We start from the raw sequence: 25,223 nt of genomic DNA, 5'->3' as shown, positions 1-25,223 counted from the left end.
GTAGGAGAGACAATATTAAGGAAAAAAAAAATCTGAACTATAAAAATTTCTCCCCAAAAGAAACAGTTCTATTAACAAGTGCAGCAGGATTAGGCTAATAGTAAAGATTCAGGAATTAAAAATTTCTATAATTACCTGTGCTTATCTTGCTCACTATAGTATTATCCCAGTGTCTAGCTCAGTTTGTTGCAAAGAAGGCCTTTAGGGGCACCTGGGTTAAGTGTCTGACTCCTGATTTCAGCTTAGGACATAATCTCACAGTTAGGGAGTTCAAGCCCCGCATCGGGCTCTGTGCTGAGAGTGGAGAGCCTGCTCGGGATTCCCTCTCCCCCTCCTCCCTCTGCCCCTACCCTGCTTGTGCTCTCTGTCTCAAAATAAATAAATAAACTTTAAAAAATCTTTTTTTTTTTTTTTTTTTTTTCAAAAAGAAGGCCTTTAAAAATATTGTTGAAGGAACACATGAGAGGATGAATCCCAGATTCCTGCCCAAATACTGCAGATCTCTGTTATATAGCGTTAGGAACATTTCTGCTAGCTGAAGTATTTCCAAAAAGTCTTTTCTCATTATTTGCTGGCTTAATTTACTATTTGCAGGGCAACTCCTGTGCATTTGTTACAAATACTAAATCTGTGAACTGCATACTAATTAGGTCTTGTACATCTTCCCACTGAACCCATTCCAGCTCCACCAGTCTGGGGTGTGCGAAGTTACACAATGTTCTTTCAGAAAGGTAATTCGGGGTATATAGCATATATTATGACAAAAGAACAAAACAAAACAAAACAAAAACATCTCAGGTGGACCCAGAGCAGCACCCTGTGATCAAACACATTAATATTTCTGCAGCAAAATGTAAGAACAATCACACTAGTAGAATATAGTTTAAAAGTTGCCTCATGTTGGTTCAAGGCAGTTTTGCAACAAATAGTTCATGTTTGGTCAGGATTTTTGCCAAAACTGTGGATGTGAAAAAGGTAGATAATATGGTATATCAAAAAGCTCTTATGACCTGCCATTAAAAGAGCCCTCAGGCCACTCTCACCTTTTTCCCTATTCCTCCCTGCCCTTGGCAACCAAACCCTAGAGCAGATTTTTTTTTATGTTTCGAAATGTTTATTTATTTATTTTGACAAAGAGGGAGAGAGGGAATCCCAAGCAGGCTCTATGCTGTCAACACAGAGGGGCTCGACCCCATGAACCGTAAGATCATGAGCCAAAATCAAGAGTCAGATGCTTAACTGACTGAGCCACCCCTGCAGCAGAATTTTTTTATTTTTAATTTTTTAATGTTTTTATTTTTGAGAGAGAGACAGTGTGAGCGGGGGAAGGGCAGAGAGACAGACAGACAGACAGACAGAATCTGAAGCAGGCTCCAGGCTCTGAGCTGTCAGCACAGAGCCCTGACGTGGGGCTCGAATACATGAACTGAACCATGAGATCATGACCCGAGCTGAAGAGGGACACTAAACTGACTGAGCCACCCAGGCGCCCCTACAGCAGAATTTTTAAACCTGCTCATCTTTAAGAACAAATATGCAAAAGCTTCTGCCTAAAATGTAATTTTTCACTAAGCTTTCTCCTAATTCTTCTGGACTTCACTCTCTTCCTTCCCCAAATTCTTGCAGTTCTGGTCACCTGCAATGTCAGCATGTAATCATATACCAGATTATACTGGTTTTATGAGTCATTTTTATCTGAGAGATCTAAGCAACTTTAAGTCAGGGTCTGGTATTTTATATTCACTTAAAAACTATATACTTAAAAAACTCATGAAAAGCTGGGGGGGAGGGGTGGGCAGGGTGGCTCAGTCGGTTGAGCATCCAACTTCGGCTCCGATCACGATCTCGCGGTTTATGAGTTCAAGCCCTGTGTAGGCCTCTGTGCTGACAGCTCAGAGCCTAGAGCCTGCTTCGGATTCTGGGTCTTCCTCTCTCTCTCTGACCTTCCCTCACTTGTGTTCTCTCTCTCTCTCTCTCTCTCTCTCAGAAACAATAAATGAATAAACTTTACAAAAATCATTTTAAAAAGTAATAAAAAAATAAATTTTATACATAAAAATGAAAACTATATACTGACTACCTACTATGTGTTAGGTACTGTTCTAAATCCTGGGCACACAGTCCTCAAAGAATGTACGCTTTAGAGTAGAGAGACAAGTAGGTCATGTGGTTTTGAGTGCTATGGAGAAAAATAAAGCAGGGAAGGAGAATAGGAGAATGCAGGACAAGCCATGCAAACAGAACCAACAAAAAGCATTCTTGGCAACATAGACAGTTATGGCCTAGCACAGGGACCTCCCTCACCACCTCCTGCACCAAAGAAGAATTAATTACTTTCTTATTCTCCCACTCATTCCTGTTTCCCCGCTGTGCTCTATTGTAGCAGCTCTCTCCATACTCCACAATTATCTGACAGGTCGGCATTGTTTCCCAAACTGAAGGCAAAAATGACGCCTTATTCCAGTTGCTGGTAAATATTTTTTGTAAGGAGCCAGATAGTAAATAGTTGAGGCATTATGGGTCATCAGGAGACACCGTTGCTACTACTCAACCTTGTCTTTGTTGCAAAAAGCAAGCATAGAGCCCTTTTGGTTCCCCGAGCAGAGCCATGGCAATCAGTAAGAAGAAGGGCCTTACAAAAGGCAGCAAAAAAGGGGGCCAAGAAGAAAGTGGTTGATCCATTTGCTAGGAAAGATCAGTATGAAGTGAAAGCACCAGCTACGCTGTAAGAAATATTGGAAAAACACTAGTCACGAGAACTTAGGGAGCCAAAACTGCATCTGATGGCCTCAAGGGTTGTGTTTTGTAAGTGAGCCTTGCTGATCTACGGAATGATGAAGTTGCATTTAGAAAATCCAAGCTAATAACTGAGGATGTTCAGGGCAGAAACTGCCTAAGTTCTATTGTGTGGATCTCACCCGTGGAATTCTAGGAAAGTTCCATGGTCACAAAATGGCAGACCACGACTGAAGCTCATGTTGATGTCAAGCCACCGACAATTATTTGCTTCATCTATTTTGTGTTGGTTTTACTAAAAAACCCAACAATTAGATTTGGAAGGCCTTTAGGCTCAGCACCAACAGATCCACCATGTTCAGAAAAAGACAATGGAAATCATAACCCGAGAGGTGCAGACAAATGACTTGAAAGCACTGGTCAATAAACTGATTCCAGACAGCATCGGAAAAGACACAGGAAAGGCATGTCAATCTATTTATCCACTCCGTGATATCTTCATTAGAAAAGTAAAAGTGCTAAAGAAGCCCAGGTTTGAGTTGGGAAAGCTCATGGAGCTTCATGGTGAAGGCAGTAGTTCTAGAAACGCTACTGGGGATGAGACCAGTGCTAAAGTTGAACGAGCTGATGGATATGAGCCACCAGTCCAAGAATCTGTTTAAAATTCAGTCATTTAATGGTGACAAATAAGAAGTCTTATTTGTGACGTTAAAAAAAAAAGCAAGCAAGCAAGCAAGCAAGCAGGCAGGCAGGCATAGACAACAAGTAAAGGAATGAATATAGCAGTGTTCCAACAAAACTTTACTTATAAAAATAGGACAGAGTCGGCCTGCAAGAGGCAGTTTGCCAACTCATATCTTATTCTCTGCATCCCTAGCAATGAATGACAATATTTTCCAGAGAGAAACTCAAAAACATATTTATTATACTGAATAGGAAATCAGTAAGCCCTAGTTAAAATGAATTAAGCATAGGAGAAAATGTTAATTTAGCGGATGGCTATCCTTGCTGAAAGAGTCACCAGCCATTGACTAAAATGAATATTTGCCAATTTCTTACCTAGAGTGTAGGCTATGAAGTTGAGGATTCCCACCACAATCCAAACCCAGTCGGGTACATGCTTGTGACCCGGTGCTGCAAAGGAAAGCACTCAGACTTCAATACAAAATATGATCATTCTTACTACAGCACCCACTGCCATTGAGAAATATTTCTATTAAATAGAAGTTCTATTAAATAGAAGCTAAATAGAAGTTTACAATACACTTTTAATGCAGATTTAGGTAAATATTAAAATACATCAGGACACTGACAAAACCAAAGAAGTAACTGCCCAACCCCTCATAAACAATAGGCACTTATTTTGAGCTTTAATCATAACTCAAAACTGACTGTTCATCTCTACCTGAAAATTACTTACATGCTAAGAATGAAAAGTAATGTTTTTGGAACTTAAAAGATGCTTGTGTTTTAATCTGATCTTCATTGTTGACGAATATCCTACAAACACGTATTGAACCTTCAATCTATATTTTCTCACTACATTATTAACTAGCTAAACAAAAGACCTTTTCATTTGGGTGACTAAGTATCAGAAGGTCTGGGTTCCAGTCCTGGCTCTATATTCAAGCAGCCGTGTGACCATGAATAGATCGTTTAGCCTTTCCTATCTTCCATTTCCCAAATATACCAGGACTAGATGGTTTATCTGGTCCTCTAGTTTCTATGATTTGGGGAAATACACATAATATTTACATATTTTTAGCCCTCTTAATAACTAGTAAATAATGTTAGAGTAGTTAGAAAAATTAATATTCCTAGTTATAAAAGAAACTTTTGAAGACGTTCTAAAGATTAAAATACAAATTTTTAAAAGCCGCTTAATATCAAAACCATGCTTGATAAAATTTAATCTTATTATCCACATAGTACCTTATGATCTTCGATTGTCATTTTATTACATGTACAAAAGCTATGGCTTAAAATTTCAATTGCTAAAGGTAGGCATACATACAGTTTCAATATTCAGAATTTCTATAGGATCAAGTTGTAAGTTTTTCCTAAAAAAACAATGTTGTTGGTGACTTAATTTCTCCAGGTCAGTCCACAAAAGTCTGCTAACCCCACAACACCAGTGAATTATAACACTAAGACTGTTTACTACATCACTGATAAATATTCTTACTGGAAAATACATACTCTGACTTAGAATGCAAAAATTATTCATCTACCTCCATCTTTCTATTCCTCTCAACCCTATCAACCGGCTGAGCAATGAAAATAAACTCATTCGGCCATTTATCCCCCCTCATCCCAAATACAGCCAGATTCTGTCCTATGGCCTGGGGCAGAAACAGGGCAAGGGAATGTGAAGACAGGAACAACTATGAAAGAAAACACTGGAGTCTGGGGTGGAAGCAGGCCAACAACTGCCTCCAAAAGCATTTCTCTTCTCCCTTCCCCAACTGACTTCTGTCAATAAACATCCACGGTCTAAGAACCATTTTCACAGGAAACTTGGAGTTATTCAAGGCAAATGTGGATGCTGAGCAGAGGGAAAGAGAGATCACATTCCCATCAAAGGCGGGGGGGGGGTGATTTTTCTTGCATCATTAGAAAAAGAGAAGGGAGGGGCGCCTGGGTGGCTCAGTTGGTTAAGCGGCCGACTTTGGCCCAGGTCATGATCTCGCGGTCTGTGAGTTCGAGCCCCGCGTCGGGCTCTGTGCTGACAGCTCAGAGCCTGGAGCCTGTTTCAGATTCTGTGTCTCCCTCTCTCTGACCCTCCCCCGTTCATGCTTTGTCTCTCTCTGATTCAAAAACAAATAAACGTTAAAAAAATTTTTTTTTTAAAAGAAAAAGAGAAGGGATATTTCTGGAACTGGTAAATACGTTGGACCCTGCTTATACTCACTTTCAGGCAAAGTGTCACAGTCCTAAATATTTTGTCTTCTTGTAAATCCAATTATTCTTTATTTATCAAAACCCCAATGCTTTTTAGACAGCCCATCTACATTAAGTAGCCAATTTGGTTTCTAGAACTTAATGGAAATATGCATAACAGATTGTGAAAACACAACTTAGCTTTTACACCCAATTCTAACATTTTACATACCTTTAAAATATCCAGAACTTCTCCAACAGACAAGCATATTAATTGAACCAGAAAATAACCACATGTCATTTTTCTCCATTTAGGCATTTTAAATTTTATATTAAAGTAATAATCTTACCTGAAGCATAAAAGTCAGGATCAAAGTATGCCATGAGTAGGAAATTGAACACAACCAGCAGAAAGCCAGAGAAGGTTATCAGATTTGGAGCCAGCCAAGTAGGAAATACCTATTTGTTTCAAAATAATTACAAAATAATTAAAGTAAAGGAAGAGCTCTGGCCACTATGCAATATGAAACTTAAGTCATAATAAAAGCTATAAACTTGACAGATCATATCTAGGAGGTATATATATTAAAACATAAACCACAATGTTCAGTTGATAGAAATAAGCATTTCATTCTTCTGTTTTCTATATTTTAAATTCTATAATCAACAAACTTATAATCATAATATTATTTTAGAAAATGTTTAAATGCATTTTATAAAAATGATAAATTCTAGTATAAGAATATAAACTTATACTTCAACAATAAAATAAATCAAAAGGTATGTGACTAAGGGAAAGGAGAATGAGAGAGTAATTTCTCTAGACATCTTACTAAACAAACACTTGTATCCATAACACTCCTTAAAATACTTACAACTTACTAAAACGTAAGTACAAGCCTATTAATCGTCTTACCTTTACTATAGTATTCCAAAATGGATGCATGACATACAGAGAGAGTGGATTGGTATCCACAGCACTGTACTGTTAAGAAATGAAAAGAAAATATTCAGTTCTCCTTGCACACTGGCAAGTAGTACAATAATCCTGGAGCGGAAGTAATACTACAAAAATAACCCAGAGAACATGTCTGTTTACATGATGTCCTGGTCTATATAACAAAACTGGAGGAACAATATAAATAGGGCAAAGACAGTCAAGTACAGCCACGTTTCTCTGTTTCACTCAACCAACTTTTATAGTGTTACACTGTTTCGGGAGTGTTGGGGAGATTTATATTGCTTACAAGGTCTCACTCACAATGCAAGATCAAAAACGCTCCCGCTGTGTACATTCAAACACTGACTTTCTCAACCTCCTCCGAATACGCTTACTAAGTGTGCAACCTCGGGCAAGTTACTTCATCTCTGCCTTAGTTTGTCCGCTTGTAAATGAGGATGATAGCTTCTACCCCAAAGGTCTGCCATAAAAATTAGGCAAATTAACCATACGCATGAGTGCCACGTATTAGATATTACTAACTGTGCTTTAACCACCAAAGGATGACAGATCCCTTTACAGCAGGAAAACGGATCACATACATAAGCAACGGAAGACAACAATAGGTTAGGGTTCTGTGGTAATCAAGTTTATTCCCTAATTATGGAGTTATTCAGTAAAAATTCAAAGGAGATTTTAACAAATAGACACACACATACTGGAGTACCTGGCATGCTGGAAGCACTCCACTAGGTGTGGGGAAGAAGGGATACTTAATTGGTAAGGGATCATTCCCACCTCAAAGAGTGGGAATATTACCTAATTCGTCCAGTTGACATTTACACAATGTCACAAAGAGTCAAATGTCTGAAAAAAAAGTTTGTGTTTTTTTTTTTTTAAATTAAGTCTATTTATTTATCTTGAGAGAGAGTGTGTGCAAGCCAGGGGAGGGGCAGAGAGAGAGGGAAAGAATCCCAAGTGGGCTCCGATGCGGTGCTCAGTCACACAACGGTGAGATCATGACTTGAGACTCAATCAAGAGTCAGACACTTAACGGACTGAGCCACCCAGACACCCCAAAAAGTTTTGGGTTTTGTTTAATTAATTAATTTATTTTGAAAGAGACAGCAAGCAGGGGAGGGGCAGAGAGAGAGAGGGAGAATCTCACACAGGCTCCGCTGTCAGCACAGAGCCCAACGTGGGGCTCAAACCCACAAACCGTGAGATCATGACCTGAGCTAAAATCAAGAGTTGAATGCTCAACTGGCTTAGCCACCCAGGAACACCCACCCCCCCCCCGAAAAGTTTTGTATTTTATATTTATGCTTAGTATGTACATAAAATTGGTAGTAAGCGTTTGAATATCTAATTTTTTAAAAATCATAAAGGTCAAATTTCTCCCTGAATGCTTTTGAATACACAGGAAGTGTTTTCTCATCAGTGTTTCAAGACTCACAAGTGTGATGGAACAAAAATAGTAAATAAACAGAAATAACTTAAAATACTGGAGCAAAGACAGATAACTAGTTAAGTCAAAATGATCGAACAGGCTCCATGTCTGAGTACCTTCATTTCTCCAACCCATTCCGACTGAAATGGGATCAGTGGGACAAAGGACCTGAGCTAGACGGTGGGAGGAAAACAGAGAAGAACTGTGCCAGCCACAGTGAGAGGCTGTGCGGCTTCGGCCAGACTCCAGGCAGGAGCCCACTTAAATGCAAGTTACTGTTCTGACTACAGTCAATTTGTGGAGCACCCGGCTGGTTCAGTTGGAAAAGCATGGGACTCTTGATCTCAGGGTCACGAGTTCAAGCCCCACACTGGGTGCAAAGAGATACTTAAAAAAATAAACCTTAAAAAAAAAAAAAAAAAAAGAAGTTTTCTCTAAAAAAGTTTTTTTAAATAAAATAAATAAATAAAATAAATAAAATTAAATTAAATTAAAACAAAACAAAACAAAACAAAACAAAATAAAATAAAATAAAATAAAATAAAATAAAATAAAATAAAATAAAATAAAATAAAATAAAATAAAACTGGTACTTGCACGGCTCTCTAAAGGCCACAAAACCTTTCCACATAATAGACACAGCTACATCTACACCTCTGCAGAATGAGGGGTCCTCAACTGACAGGACTGCTTGGATTTAAGTCTCTGCACCTGAGGACACAGGACGAGTAGGAGCCCCTGGCAGCTGCCAATAACAAGGGGGAGGCCCTGGCCGCACCCAGACCCACTTGATGTAGCCAGTGGGTCAGATAAACGGGGAAACCACACATTTCAAGTCCACCATCTACTGCAAAGTACAAAAGTTGTAAGAAGGCCAAATCAGAAGGAAACTGTTTAAGACATCACACGAGTACCTAATATGGTGTACAAAGTACAATGTTCTTAATTGGAATGTTTGCTGAATGAGTGTCTTTCAGCAGTTTTCCATTATTTAATTTAGAACTACAAAGATGTCCTTAAATGACAGTATTTTGATCTGAAAAGCTCCTCTTTTTAAACCCTCAAGTTTTACCATTAAACTTCTACTTCAGGAGATCAGTAGTACGAAAAGAACAAACAGCTAAATATAAGAAAGTCAGTCTGCCTAAATGGATCTTCCACATTTAAGCTCAAGTAAGCAAGAAAATGTAATAGGAGATCACAAAAGGTAGCAACCAATAAACCTAAAGAACACTCCGTGCTCTAGCCTTACACACCTGAGTATTTTTCAAGATCACGTATCACTTAGTATAAGCAAAGAAACTTAAAACTGTCTTGTGAGTCAACAGGAGGAAAAAAAATGATTCAGACCTTCCACATGCATGAAAAAATAAGTAAAACATACACTTTTAAAGATGTTAAACTAGATTTAGGTATTTGTTAATGCTCAGTAAACATATTTTTATTTTCTATTGGAATGGTATATATCCGAGTATCTTAACCCAGTAGGCAATCCACCGTTAAGCTCACTGTGACTTGCTTGATCTCCAGACTGCAAGGCTGGATGAAGCTATCACCCTGGAGAAATGGCTGAAAACCATAGCCTGGGTTTGAGAAAATCTCAGAATCATAAGCGTTCAGGAGATGTCTAGGTCTTATGTGCCTGACCCTCGCCTATGCAAACAGGTACAACAATCATCTGGCCTCCTTTTAAATGCCTCTGGGGCAAAAAACTCATTATTTCCAGAAGCAACGCAACCCATGTTAAACTAACTTCTCTATACACTAACAAGATCCTCCCCTTGCCCCGTATTTTCTATCCTGTTTTCATTTTGTCTTACGAAGTTAAGCAGACAGGGGTCCAATTTTTCTTCCGAACAATAGTGCTTCAAATATCTGAAGACTGCTCTCTCCCTGTCCTGCCCACTTCTTCTCTTCACCTGCTTAAACATCTCATGTCCCTCTTGCTGCTCCTCTTGCCATGCCTTCAATATTCTTCCTCACCTAGGTCTAGTCTTTAGACCAGAGGTTGGAAAGCTTTTCCGGAAAGCATCAGATAGTAAATATTTTAGGCTCTGCAGGCCATACAGTCTCTGTAACAAACACTACCACTGAAGCAAGCAAGCAGTCACAGAAAATAAGTACACAAATGGGCACGGCTGTGGTCCAGTAAAATTTTATTCACAAAAACAAGTGCCTGAGGGCTTTAGTTTGACAATCTATACTCCACACGACCCAAAATGTTGTTAAGCCAACAAGAACATGTGATCGGGGCAAAAGAAACATTTCATGTGGTGCAGGAGTAGAAAGAACATGACCATAAGCCCCTCTTCCTCAATGACTTCTCTGATGCCCAACATATTACTTTCCTATGGCAACAAAAGCATTCTGCAGAGTTAAACACAACCGCACAGTTGGACTGCTAAACTACCTTTCTCTACACTAATATGATGACTGTTGGAACCCAGTACTGGACTCTACATTTATCTTATCACATTTTATCTTATTATTTTATCTTATCTCATCCTTCTATCCCTTCCAGATCTCTTCAGATTCAGACTCACTTATCAAGGTGATAGTTATGCCTCGCCAAACCCGCAGCATGTCATGCTAATAACAGTACCTTCACTGAAGTCTCTGTAAAAATGCTGATCAAGATAGAACTTCTGAACATTTCCCTCAAGATTGCTCTTAGTATACTGAGTAATTGTTACTTAGGTATAGAATTCGGTACCGTCACCTATGGCAATTAGTCCATCTTGCCCATGAGAAGAAATTTTCTTAAAATCTTAGTAAGATCAGAATTACTTTAGATTACCTTTTGCCAAAAATCAGAAAGTTTCAGAACTTTTTTTTTACTTCAGTACAAGGCAGAAAATAGAGCAGCGTTCATTCTTCACTCATGCATTCATTCAGAAAGCCAACAAATATTTATGATTGAATACCTATGATTGTACCAGGCAACTTTTTGCTAGGCCCAGTGAAGAGAATGATGAACAAGACTAAAACGTTCCCTATGCTCACCAAGTCTATGGTCTTCTGTGAGATAGACGATAAGCCCAAACACAAAGAAAAATCACACGTTGTGTTAAATACTGTGAAGGAATAAGAGGGTATTTTGCAAGAGGCCAAGGGGTAGGGAATATGCCTAGTCTGAGTGGTCAGAGAAAGCTTCACTAAGGAAGGGACACTTCGGCTGGGTCCTAAAAGATGAGAAGACCGGCAAGGAACATATGAGATATTATAGGGAGTGAAGAAGTGAGACACTAAAGAGAACATGCTGTTGTAGATTCCATTTATATGAAGTTCAAAAACAGACAAATTAATTTATGGTGAAAGAAGTCATAATAGTAGTTTGATGAGAAAGACTGAAAGGGGGCCTTCTGAGTTGCCAGAATCAATTCGATTATCTTGATCGCAGTGGTGGTTATATGGGTATATACATGTGTAAAAATTCATGAAATTAGGGGCGCGTGGGTGGCTCAGTCAGCTGAACATCTGACTCTTGATTTCAGGTCATGATCTCATGGTTTGTGGGATCGAGTCTGCAGTGCGGAGCCTGCTTGGGATTCTCTCTCTCCCTCTCTCTCTCAAAAATAATGAAACAAATCAAAAAAAAAATTTTAATGTCATTAAATTAGACACTTAAGATCTGTGCATCTATATGTAACTTATACCTGAAATGAAATAGAAAATAAAGAATACGTGTGTGGCAGCGCGTGTGTGTGTGCATGCTCACACCCACGCATATTGCAGGGAGGGGAGTGTGTGCCAAGCTACCTTCCAAGCAGAGAGAACAAAATGTGCAAAGACCACAAAGCTAGAAATACTTTGAATACTGGAAGAAGGCCAGCGCAGCTATGGTCTAGTGAGCAAGGAAGAGAGGTATGTAAATGAGACTGGAGAGGTGGGCCTGCACCGCCCGGCCAGACCACAGTGAGCCAGATTTTATTGTAAACCCAGTGCATGTCCTGCTTTACATTTTTAAAGGGTCATACTGACTACAGTGCAGAAAATGGACTGGAAGGGTACCAAAGTGCAAACAGAGACCAGTTATGAGACTTACGGTACATCAGGCAGGGAGGATTATGGGTTAGGCTAGTAGCAGTACAGTAACTTCTACATTATTTCCAAATATGCTGTGAGGTACACATTTTTGAGGACAGTAAAAATGTGAGACTCCCCTTAATTTAAGAATGAAATGGGCTCTAATGAAAGGAAAACTATGGGGCGCCTGGGTGGCGCAGTCGGTTAAGCGTCCGACTTCAGCCAGGTCACGATCTCGCGGTCTGTGAGTTCGAGCCCCGCGTCAGGCTCTGGGCTGATGGCTCAGAGCCTGGAGCCTGTTTCCGATTCTGTGTCTCCCTCTCTCTCTGCCCCTCCCCCGTTCATGCTCTGTCTCTCTCTGTCCCAAAAATAAATAAATGTTGAAAAAAAAAATTTAAAAAAAAAAAAAAAAGAAAGGAAAACTATGAAACCACCTCCTTAGACATAGGAATATTTCCTTTATAAAGGTTCTGTATTTTAAATCCCTTCTCTGTACTGATAAGAAAGAAAACGGATATAAACTGACACACCTTTGCACTAAAGACAGAGCTTTAGACAAATGATTAATTAGACTGAGGCCACTGTCCCAAGTAATGCTCTACTATCTACAATCAGCAGCAGATTCCCCCTGCTTCGTTTGTCTTCTAAACAGCATAAGGAGAATCGGGCTCTTACCGTCAAATCAATTTTAATATAAGGCCTGTCCTTACCCACCTGAAATATAAGCTTTACACTTATAAAATACATTTAGTTTGCTGCAGTAATCCACAAAATGTGGCTCAAGTACAAGTTAACAGTAGCTCATAAACTGCACTTCAAGTTAATCACTTCAGAATGCAAGCAAACTCAAAATAACATTTCTAATTTTTAAAAATTATTTCCAAAATTCTTGAGTTCCAAAATTATTCACGTTTTTGGGAGTGTAAAAGACTGTAAAATTCAAAGATCCCAACAGCTAATAAACAGAAAGGTCCAAACTGTGAGTCCTTTCTGATTCATCCTGAAACACGTCTATGAAATTGATCACTTCGTTTGAAACCAGACTACACTTCCTTGGCTCAAATACAATCGTGACCTACCTAAACCCAATTTACTGAAATCATTATTCTCATAATATCCTCCAAAACACACTTTTTGTCTTCCAATTTGTGGCAGGCACAACCTAAAGTAATCCCCAGTGAGTCGAGCCCTTGTATAAGCAATCCCTTCCCCTTGATGGTTCATTTCACTCCCCTGAGGTGGACCCTGTGACTCGTTTCTAACCAACAGAATATAGCAAAGGTGACAGATGGCACTGTCTATTAGGATACACTCTACGACAAAGGTGATGAGATATCCCTTCCATGATACATTTCATTATGTAAGTCTTCATCTTAGCAGTTTGGAGGAGTCTCTTGCTGACTTTTATAAAGGAAACAGCAAGGATGTGAACTGCCTGTGGTGAGGGCCATGGGGCAGGGAAAAATGGGAAAGCTCTAGGAGCTAAGAGCCTCAGCCCTAGAGCTGGAAAGAAGTGAAGACTGCCAACAACCACACAAGCCTGGATGAGGGCCCCAAGCTCCAGATGAGAATACAGCCCAGATGACACCTTCACTGCAGCTCGGTGAGACCCTGACCAGAAGCACTGGCTAACAATGCCCAGACTCCCAACAGAGGATGTGAGATCATAAATGTGTGCTGTCTTATGCCACCAAGTCTGTGATAATTCGTTACCCAGCAATAGGAAACTAGTGCACAGTTCGGAAAGCACTACATCATCTTTTCTACAAAGAGCCATCTTGAGGCTCCTACCCACAAAATCAAGAACACCTGATGCCTGAGAGCTGCCATACTACATCACGGTAACAGAGTTTCTTACTGCTCTACATCCATTTCTTGGTTTCAACTGCTCTTCAGATTGCAATAGAATTGAGTATCTCTTTGATGAGGTGTTCTCAAACTGTAATCACCCAACTGAACCCAAATTCTCGGGCCCTGCCCCAGACATACAGAATCAGACACTCTGAGCACAGCCCAGCCATCTCTTTTATCGGACCCTCCTGGTGATTCGGAAGCACGCCTAGGTTTGAGGAGCACTGCTCTCCTCAATGTTGAAAACAAACATTAACGGCACTTCCACCACTCCGCGGCTGAGGGATAAACCACACCATTAGTCTAGTGACCAACGCCTTTTCCTCCTTATGGTAACTTCAAATACTGCAGTGCAAGCACGAGACACGATATAATAAAATTCAGCAAGTACTCACTAAATTTACTGAGTACAAGGCATTGTGCTAGAACAATCTGTGGTATAAAAACACCAAAGCTAAACTTAAAATGCAAAAGAAAGGGAGGAAGGGAGGAAAGGAAGGAAGGGAGGATAGAAAGGAAGAGAAGGAAGAGAAGGAAAAGAGAAGGAAGGCAAGAAGGAAGGAAGGAAGGAAGGAAGGAAGGAAGGAAGGAAGGAAGGAAGGAAGGAAGGAAAACAAAGAAACAGGATGGGAGGGACGGACCAACAAACCCAAGGACAAAATTTTTTAATTTCTTAAAAGACTTTTTTATCAATACAAGATTTTAAGAACTACAATAACAGAACATGACTCCGTGGGCAAGGAGATCTCATTTCAGTCAATATTATCATTTCCATCTGCTAACAAGTCAGAGGGAAGGTGGTGACAGAAGATTGGAGAAACTAGAGCAGCAAGAACAAGCAAGTCATGATGACAGATTTGCTTGCTAAACTTAAATAATCTATAATAAATTCTAAGAAGAGAGGACAAAAGCAGGGGTCATGTAGTGAAGAAACTAGAAATCCTTACCGAGGAAATCTGTATTATCAAATGCATGGGAAACACATGGAAGGTACTGCAGACTCTTAAACAGGAGAGTAACATTTGAGAAGATTTACCTACTCTGCCAGTTGATATGACTAAATAGAGGAGCAATCTGAAGGCCAAGACTATCAGTGGGACCCAAGCTAGACAGTGACCTGTCAGTTACTCTTCCCATTCATTAAGTTGTCACCCTTAACTTACTTTCTTAAAATACCCTTTCTCTTATAAGTTCTTGTGGTGTGGGTTCACATGTCCATTTATGTTAGCCAATGCTGACAAACGGGGAAGCACAAATGTCAAGTTTTATTTCCTATTTACTTAACATTAATATAGCACTATGTGCCAGGTGCTTTACAAATAGTAACTCACTCAATTTTGATAATGATCCTATGAGGCAGATCATTATCAAAATTGAGTGAGTTACTATTTGTAAATGTTACAATCTGTGATCTATTCACAGATAAGGAAACCTGGTCAGAGAAGACACTGTTACTCACGGTCATAACGCTAGTATGTAGTTTCTAACTTAATATTAGTCCCAGGGGTGTCTGGGTGGCTCAGTCGGTTAAGCGTCCGACTCTTGATTTTGGCTCAGGTCACGATCTCACAGTTTCATGAGTGCGAGCCCTGTGTGGGGCTGTGCACACTGACCAGGAGGAGCCTGCTTGGGATTCTCCCTCTCTCCCTCTCTCTCTCTGCCCCTCCCCGACTTGCGCTGTCTCTCTTAAAATAAATACTAAAAAAAAACCAAAAAACAAAAATTAGACCCAAAGCTACTTATTTAATCAAAAGACATTTACCTCAATTAAAGCTAATACTATATGAAATGTCCTTAATACTCAACAAAATGTAAGACTAGTAAATTTACAGTCATCTACTCACCTCTGGTAATAATTTTTAAATGGGGGGGAAAGAAAACAAAAACACGTCTTTCTTTTTCACTGTGCATGCTTCCCATCTGCAAATATTAGACACAAACCCAATCAGGCATGTCATTGAAGGTCTTTACTGGATGTTTCTATATCTGCTACAAAACACCCAGGAACTGCAAGGCAAAGCCTACCTTTCATTCTTAGATTTGAGAGGAAGCAAAGCATGAAGAAAATGGGCTCCGAACCCAGACCGTCTGGGTTCAAATCTCAGCTTTGGGACCTTGAACAAGTTACTTAAAATCTCTGTGTCTCAGTAAAGTACTAGTACCTACACCTCAAGAGGCACTTGTGAACATTAAATGAGATAATATATGTAAAGCACTTAAAGCAATGCCTGCCATATAGTAAATGCTATACAAATGTCTGCTATCACTGTCATTATTATTACTCAGTATTTACAACAATATCGCCCTTGCCATTTCAACTTTCCTTCACTGGGCTCACCAGGCTCAGCCCGGTACCTCACAGAGCCACTTCCTTATGCCTAATTTACCATGGTCTTCCTGGTCTCTGTGCCTTGGTTCCCACTACCAGTCTCTCTAGAACATTTCTCCAACTCTCCCTGATGCGCTGGGCAAATTCTTTTTCAGCAAAGTTCTTCACATTTTAACATTACAGGAGTTAGGAAAACAAGCCATCATCAGTGAATTGATATTTCAGAAAAGAGTAAAACAACCAAGATGTGTCTTCCAAATAGTACCTAAAAATAGACCTACCTTCTTCCCACCACCTTGACTTTTCTCCGTCATTCTGCAGCAGTCCCCCACCCAGCCCTCTTTCGCTCCTTCTGAGAGACTCCTCTGCCTCTGCCAACTACAAAAATAATTCTCTCCGTGAGCCATTTACAAATCTATACCTAAGGCGACTAAAATGCTTTTCAAGCCTTATAAATGTGTTTATCGGTGGGAATGGGCAGCTCCCCCGATCTACTTAAGGAGACCACGCACAACTAAAGATGAGTTACGTCTGAACTAACTGTAACGTATCTAGATAATGCCATCACTAACATGTCATACTATAGTTGGCCTGCAGCTGTAAGTGAAAATCAGGTTTAAGAATTTCTCATGTGTCTACTGTGGCCCAGAAGAAAAGCGTTCTGATCTTTGATATCATTGCAGAATATTCCTCTAGTAGAGAATAATGCATCCATAAGTGCTATTTCTTTAGAACATGAAGTTTTCTTTGTTTCAACTCCCTGTCCACAAACCACACCTTCACAGGGCCCCATCCAAGAGAAGAGCCCTGCGCAAAAGATTTCTGTTATCCGGCCAGATTCAGCATCATTTATCACTTAAATTATACTTATGCTTCTGTGCTAGAAGGGTCAGTCTCTCATGAGTTTGTTTACTCAGGAGATAGGAAATCAAGAAGGTTAAATCTTAGACAAAACAAATGTCAGGTGCTATTCTTGCCAAGGTGCCTTTCCAGAGTTAATGCTTCACAAAACCCTTACTGCGGTGACTGCTGCCTCTACCCACCCAGTCATCTTACCAGAGAACCTGAGTCATCCCAGACACCTACCCCCCCATCCCTCATCCCTTCCCTCACACCACCAACACCTCCAGCTGGTCACTCATCGTGTTCTGTCAGTTTGCGATCTTAAATCAGGGATCACAAACAGGGATCGGGAGGATAAACTGAACATAGCAGGCCTGAATGAAGTTTGCGGACTGGTAGGGAGATGGCAAACTGGAGAGCAAATACCTTTTTGAAAGAGGGCAGGCACTATTTAGCTCCAGGGGAGTCTTGCCAAGAGGAAGTTCTGGGCTGATGTTTCCACTCTTCTAGTTTTCCTTTTTTCTTTTTTTAAGTAGGTTCAGGCCCAGCACAGAGCCCATCATGGGCTCGAACTCATGACCCTGAGATCAAGACCTGAGCTGAGATCAAGAGTCGGCCGCTCAACCGGGCCACCCAGTCACCCCTCACTATTCTGGTTTTTCAAACTAGCCCAGAAATCTGGATTTTTTTATGGGGAAGACGCCAATTTTTGAAACAAAGTACGCGTGGGCCAAATTAAACATATCTGCTGGCCAAATTCAGTGGGCAGGTTAACCAGCTTTTACTTCTATCTTTAAAATACCCACGCCACTGCTTTTAGATTCAGGCCTTCCTCATTTCTTACCTAAGTTTATGCAGAAGGATCCTAAAAGGTCTCCAGATTACTCCATCCGTTTAGGAAGCTGCCAAGGCAACCTTCCTAAAATTAAAATCTGCTCCTGTTTAAAATCAAACAGCTGCCCCAAGCCTAGAGCATGACAATGTGCCTAAAAATCACCTGAGGTATTTAACATACTGATAACAGTAATCTACCTAATCTGGATCTCCCAAAGTCAGGCTAGGAATCTGCTATTTAAACACTTTCCCAGGCGATGCTGATGCTGATAGTCCTTAGGCCACAGATCTCCCTAAAGGATAAACTCTAGAAGCCCTTTCCACCAAAGCATCCCCTGTGACAGAGCCCCACCTCCCTCTCTTCAGCCTCATCTCCCGCCCCTCCACCATTATGCCTAAAATCTGCCTTCTCAGGGTTCCCAGCAAATACTCCCAGGCCTTCACTCCTTTTACAATCCACTGCTCCTCTGTTCCTTTACTCCCGAGTCATCATCTGGTCACGTGAGACCCACTCAGCTTGATCTTTCTAGATTGAGCTCTGCCTTTCCCTCCATCCTCTCCCTGAAGCCTTTCTCAGCTTTAACCCTCACTCCCTGGAGCTGCTTCCCTATCCTCTCCCACCGTGCCCCGCACTTACCTAACTGCACTTACTAACTATCTATAGCTGTCTATCTACTTGCCCATATGCCACTAGCTTAATTTTGCAAGCCCCAGGGCTATGCCCGACACAGACCAGGCTCTCAATAGATGCTTACTGAATACATGGAATCAAACTGTATGAACCAGTAAGGGCGAAGGCTAGATTCTTTGAGCATTTCCATCAGGATGCACACAGTCTCTCTTTACAACCTGTTAACTGCGATATACTAATTAATTCACAATTATCATAGGTCCCGTAATCAGGCTGTTGTTGACATGCAAGGTAGAACTACCATTAACAACAGAAACCAATTCATCATAAAATTATTCGCATGAAACCAAACAAGATATTTCAAAGCACACTTACCTCCTCTCTGAAGCAAAATGATACAATTTGAAACTGACTGTTACACTGTCAATTAAACTATGCCTCCCCCAGGCCAGATTACATAAACCACCATAGACGTTTCACCCTTAGCTAAGTGGCAAAATCCTTCAACTATAAAGACCTGTCCAAAGAAAGGACAGGTAGAAAGGAGGACTAAGCCTCACAAAGGTAAAATCCCTCAATATAATTGTCCAAAGGTACATGAATAAGCAACAGAGAAAATGGCAGTTAAACCCCTGACATCTTCACATTCAAAATACAGAAGTATCCTTCTGATATCCAGGAGATGGACAGCTCCCTTTTACCACACTTCCAAAATGTTTTATATTCTTCTACACTTTCATTCCTTCGATAAATATTTCTTGAGCGCCTATTCTGTTCATACACTAGACCCTGGTCATGTTGAATAAGACAGCTATAGGCCCCACCCTCCCAGAGCTCATATTCTAACAGAGAAGGCAGACTCTCAAGTAATGATTCACCTGCTTAATAAAACTGTGGTAACTCGATGGAGAACACAGGTGTTAAGACAGCACATAACATACAATCCATCCCATGCTTTCTTCTGCACCGAAAAGCAATTGTCTTAGTTGCTTACTACTGAAATCTAATTACCACTCTACGTGTGCACAACCTATCCGCAGTTATTCTGAATAACAGCCAGGTTCCCAACTGTAGCTCTCAGATGTACCTCTAGGGAGACAAAGAAATTAAACTAACCAAAAGTAATTTTGCCACCAGCAGCTTTTATACTATCAAGTTTTCTCTACATCTCTTTGCTGTCATATACAGGGTTACCTTAGGGAATAAAAATCTCTTGACTGTTTTGAGTCTTTACCCATTTATGGGATGATCTTCTTCAGAAGCTGTTTTAGAGGCACCTGGGTAGCTCAGTCGATTAAGCGTCCAACTTCGGCTCAGATCATGATTTCATGGTTCATGAGTTCAAGCCCCACATCGGGCTCTCTGCTATCAGCGTGGAGCCCGCCTTGGATCCTCTGTCCCCCTCTCTCTCTGTCCCTACACAGCTCGCATGCGCACACGCATGCACGGTCTCTGTCTCTCAAAAATAAACTTTTTTTTTTTTTAAGCTGCTTTAGGGGCATCTGGATGGCGCAGTCGGTCAAGTGCCTGACTCTTGAGCTCGGCTCAGGTTATGATCTCACAGTTTGTGAGTTTGAGCCCCACATCAGGCTGTGCTGATGTTGCACAGCCTGCTTGGGATTCTGTCTCTTCCTCTCTCTGCCCCTCCTCAATTTGTGCTCTCTCTCAAAATAAAAAAATAAACTTAAAAAAAAAAAAAGCTGTTTTAATTCAATAAGCATTTATAAAGCACTTACTGGTGAAGACCACACAATGGGAATGTGTGATCTTTAGGAAGGAAGTGTCTCTAGGGCAATTCACATTCCAGTGAAACTGACTACACAGATTCTTCCTGAGACACCTTTAGATTCATATTTTTAACATAAACACAATACTCAGTAAGGAACCCTCTACTAGAAGAAGCTGAGGTTATACATTTGTGACCCTCCTTCTTTTAAAATAACATCAACGCACTATATTTTCGTGAACGTTGGACACTTGTTAAAATGACCTTTGTTTTCCAGGATGATAGGAAATCTGCTGTCAGACACAGGAAGTGAGTCAGATAATGGAAGAGTGGAAAAGATAGGAATAGAAAAGCACACTAAAATTTCCTGTAGACCAGAACACCTACCTAGTTGGAAATATAAATTTAGGGAACACTGCTTATAAGAAAAAGTAGATTCCATATTACAGACACTGCTGCAAAGGAAACAGCTAACCTACTGGCACTTACCCAGAAAGCAGATCCTAGTAGGGGAAAAAAGTTTGTTTTTTGGTTTTTGGTTTTTTTAACATAATTGTCAAATTGGCTCGCATACAACACCCAGTGCTCATCCCAACAAGTGCCATCCTCAATGCCCATCACCCATTTTCCGCTCTCCCCCCTCCCAGAAAAAGTTTTATATGTCAATATTTACAGTGCAGAAGAGATAACAGAAAGGGGGGTAGAGCTGAAGGCAAAACAGGAGGTATCTGGGTTAATGACCTTCTTTAATGAAGTTGTAAAGCCCTAGTCATGGTTACCGAGAAGGCTTTGGAACTTCTTTCCACTTAAGTTTTAAGACATGTCAGCACCCCAGGTCAAAATTGTATGATACTACATTGCTTGAAAGCATCGGAATGTATTATATGACTTGCTACGGTCCTTTACAGTTTTTCCAGTTCCAACTAGGCCAAATCCATTATGATTTCCTTCAGCAATCCATTCATTCTACATATGTTTAATGGGTTCTTAGTATGCACAACAGTACTGTGCTCAGGTCGTGGTGGTCCGTACAAGTCTAACCTTGGATATTACATTCTAATAGGGAAACACACTAACAAATTCCATAAGGGAGCAGAGGGTGCTCTGACAGCACACTTAAGGGGAGAGGAGAGGGGCACCTGGGGGGCCAAGTTGGTTAAGCGTCCAACTTCAGCTCAGGTCATAATCTCACCGTTCGTGGGTTTGAGCCCTGCATCAGGCTCTGTGCTGATAGCTCGAAGCCCAGAGCCTGCTTCCGATTCTGTGTCTCCGGCTCTCTCTGCCCCTCCCCTGCATGTGCTCTGTCTCTCTCTCTCTCTCAAAAAATAAACATTTTGTTTTTTTGAAAAGAGAAGAGAGGAGAGCTTAGGGAATGCTTCTCTGAGGAAGTAACACTTAAGACATGAAGATGAATATAAACGGGAAGGGAAGCTACATTCCTGGCGGAAGTAACAACGTTACTTAAAGATCTGAGCAAAAAAAAAAAAAAAAAAAATGGCAGGAGGGAGGAGACGGCTACTAATGCTGTCAGGGGCAGAGAGTGAGAGGCATGACATGGACATGAAGCTGAAGACCAGCAAGGACCATGACATTCAGAGTCATGTAGATCATGTTATGGACTGTTTGGACTTCATTCCAAGAGCAATGAGAGGACAGTAGTGGGTTTTAAGCAAAGGAGTGATGTGACCAGATGCACATTTTTTTTTTTTAAAGATCACTATGAACCAGAGAAAAGACTATGAGGGAAAAGGGAATGTGGGCAAGCAACCAAATAAAGTAGTACCAGATTATAACCCCAAGTATAAACTAAATATTCATGAATCCACATTGATATAAATAGTTGGATAAATATACAATGGGAAGAAAAGACAAATCTCCCGTACATAATTGCAAACAAATTATGTCACTACTCTGCCCTCAAGGAGGGAGGGCATACCTCTCCACTCTCAAGTGAGGGCTGTGCAGAGTGAGTTCCTTCCAAAGAGAGTAACCTTACAGGGAGAAATCTAACAAACACTACGTTGGTCAGGTGGTCCAAATCAATATCAACAGTGAGTGACAAGTCATACTGATAGCATGTACTTATCACATGACGCAAGGAAATGGCACTTCATCTAATGCTCTTCCTCCCCAAACTCCATAACCCTTACCTAATCATGAGAACATCAGACAAATCCCAAGTGAGGGACATTCTACAAAATACATAGCCAGAACTCCTCAAAACTATCCAGGTTACCAAAAACAAGGGAAGTCTGAGAAATCGTCACAGCCGAGAGGAGCCTAAGGAGACAGGACGACTAAATGAAATGTGATCTCCTAGATGAGATCCCACAACAGAAAAAGAGCCTTGGGTAGAAACTAAGGAGATCTGAGTACAGACCTCAGTTAATAATGTGTAAATATTGGTTAATTGTGACAAATGTACCATACTAATCTGAGATGTTAATAGAGAAAACTGGGTATGAAGCATAGGGGAACTCTACTATCTTCACAATTTTTCTGTGAATCTAGTCTAAAAGTATTCTAAAATAAAAAGATGACTTAAAGCGTACGTGGGAAGAGTGGTAATGGAACCACTCGTCTAGCTTTGGCTAAAAATGATAGAAGGTACAGGACCTAGTGATTCACTAGTTGGTGGGTGAGGTAGAGGAATTGAGAGTGAAAGCGACACAGAGAGCAAGGATGAAAGGTTACAGCCCAGATTTCAGGCTAGGAAAACTGGATGGGCAGGGGAGTCATTCACTGATAAGGGAGCAGCGGAGTAAAACCAGATTTGGAGGAAAGTTAACAACCAGCATTGACTGGAGGCTCATTACGTGTCAGGCCCTTCTCAAATGCCTATAATCATTTTGCACCATAGAGACTATTATTTGGCCCAAAGCCAAGTAAAGAAATTAGAGTTTGGGATCAGGTTTCTATGTGCTCCAAAGCCCGCGCTCTTTCTACTACACAGTTCGTTCGGTGCACATGTACTTCACCTGGCAGCCCAAGCGCCACAAGCTACTGAAGTGGACTGCATCAGCAGTGCGACCTCAGTAGTTACTCCTACTCCCCGGGCCTCATCTGCCAAAGACTAGCTCCATCTGAAGTTGTGTGCAAGAGGCGGGTGGAGATTTCATTAAAATGAAGACAACTAAGACACCACGAAAGGAACTGCATCAGCTAATAATGATGATGGTGGTGGTGGTGATGATGAAGACGAAGTAAAGAAGCGCAGGGAATTCTCTGGTTCCACTCCCGTGGAGAGGTCTCCTAAGGCAGAGGCAATCCCCCGGGGAGGGTACCGAGTCAAGGCGGCGGCCCTAGGATGCTCCCACGCACCTTGACCCCTAAGCCCCAGGTCTCGGCAGGACCCTCGGGGAAACGCCGGCCAGCCCGCCCGCCCAGGGCCACGCGGCACAAGGTGACACGGACCGCGCCTGCCCCTCAGCCGCCAGGGAGAGGCCGGGACGAGAAGGGAGTGGGACGTCCACGGGGCCCCGCGCTACCTTGTACTTATCAAAGCCAGCCAGCTGCTCCGGGCTCACGTATTCGTAACCAGCCATGACGACCCGAACACCGAGCGCCCACTCGGCAGCGACTCTCCGCGACGAGGTGCGGAAACACGAGCACCACACCGGCAGAGCAAGGATGGGAAGGCTTGGGCAGGCAAAGGTGGTAGGAGAGCTGCGCTCCGCCCACCGCGCACGCGTAGCGGCCTCAGGCCACTTCCGCCGCCTCCCAGGGCGCAAGCGCAGCCTCCACCTCTCCCCGCCCACCGAGGGAGGATCGCTAGCCTGCTCACGAGGTCCGCCCCCTCACGCCGTCGCAGTCCAATCAGCGTGGATCGGACAACACGAAGTCCCGCCTTCCGGGTCTTCTCGTCTCTTCATTCGCTAACGTCAAAATTGGTGAGCTGAAGTAAGGCGAGAGTGGAGGTAAAAGGTCAATTTCCCAGGGGGCCTTGCTCCTCCCTCCGGGGCTTGGGGCAGTTCTCTGGTTTCGTTCGGGTTGCGGTGGTTGTTTGCGAACCAGTTCAGAAGTACCATGGAAGGAGCCGTGACGTGAACTTGCCAGAGAAAGGGTGTGTGCCCGGCGCGCTGCGGCTCCTGGCAGGCTGTAGGAGCTCAGGAAGGTGATTGGACGTAGAGAAACCAGTGGGGAGCCTCGGGGAAAGGCTTTTTCCGTCTGTCGGGAAAAGAGGAGACGAACCCCTCAGACCTCTTCGCTCTCCGCTCTGTCAAACTGTTGCAAATTGAAATTGCTCACGTCTCCAACCAGATAAAAGCACGGGTCTCTGAGTCTCTAGGGATCTTTAAGTGCGTTTGCAGGAAATGCATGCACGTAACTGGAGCCAATAGTAGAAAGAACACTAGATCAATGGCTAGTGTGTATCGAGCTAATAATAAAATTTAATAATAGTAATAATTGCTCCCTTTTCTTTTTTTGAGCACCTTCTATGAGGGGAACTTTGTATACATTATCACCAACCCGCATAACAATACTATTAAGTGGAAGGCACTTTCCCTATTTCGCAGATTAGGAAATAAAAATTCAGATTACCTAACTTGCCCAGGATCAGGCCATTAATTATACAGCTCGGAAGTGGTCAACCCAACACGAAATGAGGTTCTTGGTGTCGGAAACCACTACCTAAGAAAGATTCTCAGTCTCTGGGTCTCTGAAACAAGGGTGATTCTTTTAAGATCTCTTATGTTCCTTATATTAACTCGTTAAACATAATTATCGGGTGCTCAATATATGCCAAGAATGTTATTATTTCTGCGTGTGTCTCCTCTCACTTTCTAAAGTACAAGGTTCTTATGAGGTAATAGATATAAAGCATCTATCATCACACCTGATACATGGCAGATGATCAATAAACTTGAACATCATTTTCCTTCACTTGTCCTAAGGAAAGGACCTGTATCTTGTACACCTTAATTTTCCCTTGTCCTTATAGTCCAGTGCCTTGCAGATAATACATGGTCAATACCT

At 41.5% G+C, this 25,223-nt stretch overlaps 1 protein-coding gene and 1 pseudogene across 2 annotated transcripts in view; one reads left to right on the top strand and one right to left on the bottom strand.

Moving 5' to 3' along the window:
• The window catches only part of SELENOI (selenoprotein I), a 46,735-nt gene extending 22,785 nt beyond the window's left edge, over positions 1-23,950 (bottom strand). The window contains exons 1-4 of one of the 2 annotated variants that reach the window (XR_015248949.1): positions 23,735-23,950; positions 6,533-6,601; positions 5,967-6,075; positions 3,796-3,870 (exon numbers count right to left, since the gene is read on the bottom strand). Coding sequence is in view for 1 of the 2 variants with exons in the window: in XM_025927106.2 (XP_025782891.1) it covers positions 3,796-3,870; positions 5,967-6,075; positions 6,533-6,601; positions 23,735-23,791 (310 nt within the window). In the remaining variant the exon portion in view is untranslated. The remainder of the gene's footprint in view (positions 1-3,795; positions 3,871-5,966; positions 6,076-6,532; positions 6,602-23,734) is intronic. The other variant, XM_025927106.2, reaches the window with a different exon arrangement.
• Positions 2,609-3,456, top strand: LOC112864045 (small ribosomal subunit protein eS1 pseudogene; annotated as a pseudogene).
• Positions 23,951-25,223: the final 1,273 nt, after the last annotated feature.

The sequence above is a fragment of the Puma concolor genome, chromosome A3 (assembly GCF_028749965.1).
Source record: "Puma concolor isolate L17-30 chromosome A3, mPumCon1.1.hap2, whole genome shotgun sequence".
NCBI lineage: Eukaryota > Metazoa > Chordata > Mammalia > Carnivora > Felidae > Puma > Puma concolor.
Note: the sequence above shows the minus strand (reverse complement) of the source record. Positions and strands in the feature narration are given on the sequence as shown.